A 6,000-nucleotide genomic window follows, 5' to 3' on the forward strand; every position below is an offset into this window, starting at 1 on the left:
CCCATTGTTGTTTTTGCCATTTGGGCTTATAATGATCACAGGGCAATGTCTGAGAACTTACCAAGGTCTCTCTTTTGGCAGGGATGGGGAAGAAGGATGATCCGAAGCTGATGCAGGAGTGGTTCAAGCTGGTGCAGGAGAAGAACGCTTTGGTTCGCTACGAGTCCGAGCTGATGATATTGTGAGTGAACGTGCAAAGCTGCAAAAGAGGAAATACTCCACAAATAGTAATGGATGATCTGCTGGCACTGTCTTACCTATAATGTGGGGATGCCAGAAGTCCCTTAGCCTGATTCTTGGTTCAGATATGAATCTAAGCAAATGTGCATCTCAGAAGAATCTCTGATAGAAAAAAAAGTCTAGTAAGGCATGAAAATTCCAACTGTTTGTGTCCAAGCAGAAGTATGGATGTTTGTTCAAAGCTTTGAGTCCTTGCCAGGCTGTTGTGGGGCAAAACAGGTCTTGTTCATATGTGTTTTCCGTTTTTATTTGTATCTAATAGATAAATCATTTTGTTTTTGCTAGAGTCCACTTTTGAGTATGGCCAAAACAGTTTGACATCCTGCACCTTTAATTCAGTCATATATTCCAGGGTGGCCCTCTTCTCTACTTTAGTAGGATGACACTGCCTCTCACCCGGGTTCAGATGATAAAGCTTTTCCTGTTACTGAACTTGGGAGCTTTCTTAGTCCCTTTGCTGCAAATTCACTGAAATTAGTTTCTCAGTATGTCAGGCTGGCCAGGGCGGGGTCTTTCTAGGTGCCAGAAAAACTCCAAGGTACTCTCCCCTTTGGAACCTGAAAAGGCAGTGGCCTATAATGGCCTTAGTTGAGAAGTAGATTTTTCGTGAAAGTGGGAGGTGATAGGAAATACACAGAGATAAAATATCATTTTGACAGTAATTGCAGATTTGTCTAGTCCTTCCTTTATGAACTGTCTCAGATTAGAACTGTTTTCATCGGGATTAAATAAAATTGGTCAGTACACAGCTATCTGAGAAAGATAATTCCGCTGTAACCTATTCCTACCCATCCTGTTTTCACTTCTGAGCTAAATGTGAAGGACTTGTGATTCTGAGGGAACATTTAAAAGTTGGGGCGGGGGGAGGTTGATCTTTTTGCATATCTTAAGAATCTCAGTTGGGAAAGCAAAAAGACAAATTGGTAAAACACATAGCAGATACTTAAATGAGGGGCTGAAATTAAGAATGAATGCAAAACAATGTATAGAGTATTTTTAATATATACAGAAGTGGTACATTGGACTCCTCATCTGTTACCCTTTCAGTGCTCGGGAACTGGAACTAGAAGACAGGCAGAGTCGGTTGCAGCAGGAGCTCCGGGAGAGGATGGCGGTGGAAGGTGAGAGCGAAAGGAACATTTCACAGTGTGTTTGAGGGTACTTCTAGTCCTCTGTATGCTGACATTTTTTCATATCTCTGCAGATCATCTAAAGACGGATGAGGAGCTCTCGGAGGAGAAGAGGATCCTGAACGAGATGCTAGAAGTGGTAGAGCAGAGAGATTCTCTTGTGGCTCTCCTTGAGGAGCAACGGCTTCGAGAAAAAGAGGAGGACAAGGACCTGGAGGCAGTCATGCTCTCCAAAGGCTTTAGCTTGAACTGGTCCTGAGCTTCAACCATTCACCTCTGCTGGTCTGTGTTGTCCAGTTGGCCTACCCTGAGTTTGCCAGAATTACATGGATAGGAAGATACTGAAGGGGAAACCTCGAAAGGGTCCGCCAGCATGCAGGGATTCGGTCTGAAGCGCTCAGAAGCCTTTTGATAAGTGTGTTGGATCCAGAAGCTTAAGTTTCATGTGTTTGCAAGCCAAGTTGAAGATAGTGGGCTGAGACTATGCAGTCTCCATGAGGTCCCATAGAACGGACCATCTTTTTTCCTTATGGTAGAAGGGAAAGGAACAAACTGTGTGTGTGGGGAAGGAGGTTAAGGGGAGAAGCACCCTTAACTAAACAGGATTTTTGGCAGTCCATTCCTTTCCCATTGTCATTGCACCAGTTCTAATAGAAGAGAGGGAAGGGGCAACCCCTCTCTGGAGAACCACAGCAGCCTGTAGCAGCCTGTATGGAGGAGTCAGCTATCCAAGAGCGCTCCAGAAGCCCAAGGCAGCACCTTCTTTGCTTTAGTCTTCCTCCCCACCAAAGAAACCTGCAGTTGATTATTAAGCATGGGTTTGAAGAAACACGAGACAGAGAAGATTCTGCTTGTATGGAGTGATGTAACTCCCTGCATCCCGGTTTTTAGAGAGAGTTGGGCATCAGAGGACTCTCTCCCTGTTGTGGTCCTCCTACATGTTGTTATTGCTGTGGGGAGAAAAGGGGAAAAGAAGAGCGGAAAGATGCCCTTCTGCTTTGCTACACACTGGAGAGAGAGCTCCCGCTGGCCTTCGTCTTCACGGCCACAGCTCGGAGGCTGATGGGTTTCTTTGTTCTGCTTTTGTTTTGACACTGGAAAATACTGACTGTGGGACAGCAGTAAGTGTGTGCTGGGGTAGGGGTGTTACCAGGCGTTTCCTGGCTGTCAGCCCCCAAAAGGGAGAAGCCCTTAAGTGACTGAACCACCATTAAGACTTTTCAGTGTTTTTATTTTTTCTTCTGTATTTTGTTTTTGCACATTGGAAACAAAGCTTAAGACCTGCCTGGGCCCTCAGTCACTTTGACCCTTTTATGTCAATTAACTTATTTTTTTAATACTTGAAAGAAGATTCATTTTTGTATCTTTTAAGAGAAATATGGATGAGTGATGGGTGTGTGTGCCTGCTACATCCTACAACCTCCACTTCTAAATTACTGGACGTTGTTACCTGTGGCTATTTATTAGTGTTCTTATTAATAATGTTAATGTTACACATCTTTGATTGTGGAGGGGGTGTTTTAACTCTGTTAGAGGAAGACACTACTGCGGATTGGTCCCTGCTTCACAACAAGGGCAGCATTTATGGACCCATGGATGCATCCTGCCCTTTACAATGGGCATTCCCTTTACAATGGGATGCATTCCCTTTAAAATGAAATCCGGTGCGTTCATGGAGTTGTGAGAATCTATTTGTGTTCCTAGGACACTTTTCTTCTGCATCCCACGTTCCCCCCAGGGTAAACTTCTAATTTATTTAAATATTAAATGTGTATAACAGGAAAGCCAAAACTGTGAGGTAGAGACATCCCATATTCTCACTGAAAGAGAGGACCCTCCCATTCCTGAGATACAGCGAGAGGGGCTTCCACGTAAGTAAAAATAGCTGGAAAACCATTTCCTGGTGCATCTGTTGGAAGAAGCTCATGTTGGCTCAGCTGATGAAGCTGCTGCTTTTAAGCCACAAGGGAGCCTGTTGTAATCCCACATGAAGACATGAGCAGGAGATGCACTGAGCAATTCAGCACCCTTGAGTGTCTGACAGATTCCCAAGCTCATCACACCCTTGACTTGTCCCGCAGAGCTGAAGCAGCACTGTGTGCTGGGTGGGCGTCTCATCCGTCATGTGGCACGTTGAGAATTTTTTCCCCTCGAGTTGTCAACTACTTTTCCTGTTAAGAAATACCGAGCCTGCTCCTCAGTATCTTTGAGAACGTGTCTGTTTCCCAAGTGCATTCCTACAGCGCACGGACTTTCAGCCTGACAATGCTGTTGGTGCGAGATACCCAAGCAGGGCTCCACATCCTCTAATCTTTTGCCCCAGATAGAAAGATAGAAGTTAACATGGTTTCATGTTGTTGACAGTCTGCCTTCAACAAAGATGTTTTCTGTTAGCCAGGGTCTACAATTTCAATTCATATCTGAGTCCTGAACATATCTCAAGCTAAGGGCAGTCCCCAAAGATTCTCAGCAGTGCTTGTTAACTGTGCAGACGTGGTTTTTTTCCACCTCAAATGTTTTCCCTTCATCCTCCGTAGTGTTTTCTGCTGAAGCATTAAAAATTAAACGCAAACTTCCATGAAACAAAGCAGACAAGCCACCGCTGTGCTGTTCAGTAATCGTGCGTGTTAGCAAGTGGTACCTGCTGCGCCAGGATCGTGGCACAGAGCTCCTTCTAAGCGCTGGTGAACCAGCGGGATGTCTGCAAACAGAATTTCGCCCGTGTGCCAGCGCAGAGGCCAGCTGCAGGAGTCACGTTGCCAGTGGTGGTTTACACGGTATGTGTTCAAGCGGCCAGTGGAAACTGAAGTGGAGGAGGGAAGAAGGGAACCTAAACAGTAGGTGATTGTAAATTTGTTCCCGTACAGAGAATTGGCCTCTGTCCATTCCATAGTGCATGTGTATGTGGAGCACATCTGACTATGAACAAAAAATATCTTTGAATATGAGCTGTAGGACAGAAATCCTGAAGAAGAAATACCAGGTTACTGCTTCTCCCTTAGTGCTGAAGGACACTGGCCAGGTCTTTGCAAAGCTGAACGATGATATCTCTTGAGGGTCCTTCTGCCGGGGGGAAAGCCGATTCTCTAAACCACTTTAGGTTATGTTGAAGTCCTCTGGCACTGACAAAATGAAGATCTAACATTGCACACATGCGAATTATATAAAAATACATGAATGGGAACCTTAAAAGACCCTTTTTTACCAAAATGGTAGTAAAAGGCACAACTTGTACTTGTTGTTCGGTTGCACTTTAAGAATATAACTTGCATATCAGATACTGGGGTTTTTTACTATCTGAATATTTTTAATTCAAATTTTATATTTTTAAAGCTGAAGGAGGCTCTTGTGACTACAAGATTCCTTATTTATACCAGAATCCAAGTAGGATGCTGTAGCTCTTAGCGCTATCCAGGCGGGCTGTAGCACAGAGCTTGGCCGCGTGCCCTCCGTGCACACGCGGCTGTTCCGAGTGGGACACAGCGGAGAAGCCGGGCACGCGACGCCGGCGCCGTCCCCTCCCGCAGGGGCCGGGCGCTCGCTCCGTGGGGCAGGACAGCTGGGTGGGCAGCCCCACTTGTGCCCGTGGGGCCCGCTGAGGACGCGGGAGCGCTCACGCACCCTGATGCTAAAGGAGAGGGATCCGGTCTCTTGGGAGCATCCAGGAGGCGAGTGGGGATAGAGGAGCGAGGACGGCCAAAGCAGCCCATCTGCTCTTCTCACAGTACAGACAACACTTTTAACTGTTTTGTTTCTTTTGCTGTGTTTTCATTAAAGCTTAAAAATGGCTGTAAAATCCTGAGCTTCGGAGAACTATGCGTGGGGAGATGACATGATTATCTTTCAGCTCCAACTTCCAGACACACTCCTCCCTTTTCAGTTATCCAAAACCCCATGGTGTCACTAGGGCATGTTACAAACTGCATTGCCGAACACATTTTAGAGCAAACCGCACGTTTTGAGAGTCTGTCCTTCTCTAGCCGTCTCTGCATTTTCTGTAAATACTTGTTTGTATATAAAGACACCAGTGGGTCCTTGGGTTACCCCTGCGGCCAAGGACCCGAGTTTTGTGCAATGCCTAGGCCTCTGTTAGAACACGGTGCTTGCGTAGAGCTAGTCACCACATTTGTGTGCACTCTGGTGGTTTTTAATATTTTTATACATTCTAATCCTCAACATTACCAAGCATTATAAGCGGTCTAGACTGCATGATCTAGAGCAGCCAGCAGCTCCATTTTTTCTTAGCAACTGTTCCTACAACGTTCCAAGCTACGCCTTGTTCGGTTACCATTCTTTTGAGTTTTCAGTTCAATGTTTACACCAGGCAGCCGTAGACGAGAAAGGCGTTGCGTTATAAAACCTCCTGTGTACAATCAGAAAAGCCACGATGTGGCCGTGCTGGGAGTTTCAATTGTCACAGTCTGCAATAAGGAGAACAACTAAAGCATACTACAAACCAGCCTGTACATAATTCACAGGGAGAGAGATTGCTCTTGACCATTGCAAAATGAGAGATTAGGAGCCTTCCAAATGTCTCCGCTTTTGGATCGCTCCGAGTACTGCTATAGGCAGGGTAGCCAGACACACGAGGATGTCGCTGGGAGTGTAGGTGTCAAGGGGAGAGTGCCAT

General features: G+C 45.8%; 1 protein-coding gene across 2 annotated transcripts in view; it reads left to right on the plus strand.

Moving 5' to 3' along the window:
* Positions 1-4,391, plus strand: part of MICAL3 (microtubule associated monooxygenase, calponin and LIM domain containing 3) — a 102,507-nt gene extending 98,116 nt beyond the window's left edge. For both annotated transcript variants that reach the window (XM_026052170.1, XM_026052171.1), the window contains exons 34-36: positions 82-181; positions 1,288-1,361; positions 1,445-4,391. In XM_026052170.1, coding sequence (XP_025907955.1) covers positions 82-181; positions 1,288-1,361; positions 1,445-1,629 — 359 coding nt within the window. In that variant the 3' untranslated portion in view covers positions 1,630-4,391. The remainder of the gene's footprint in view (positions 1-81; positions 182-1,287; positions 1,362-1,444) is intronic.
* The last annotated feature ends 1,609 nt before the right edge of the window (positions 4,392-6,000 follow it).

Source organism: Nothoprocta perdicaria, unplaced genomic scaffold (assembly GCF_003342845.1).
Source record: "Nothoprocta perdicaria isolate Ctin4 unplaced genomic scaffold, notPer1 scaffold_84, whole genome shotgun sequence".
Classification (NCBI taxonomy): domain Eukaryota; kingdom Metazoa; phylum Chordata; class Aves; order Tinamiformes; family Tinamidae; genus Nothoprocta; species Nothoprocta perdicaria.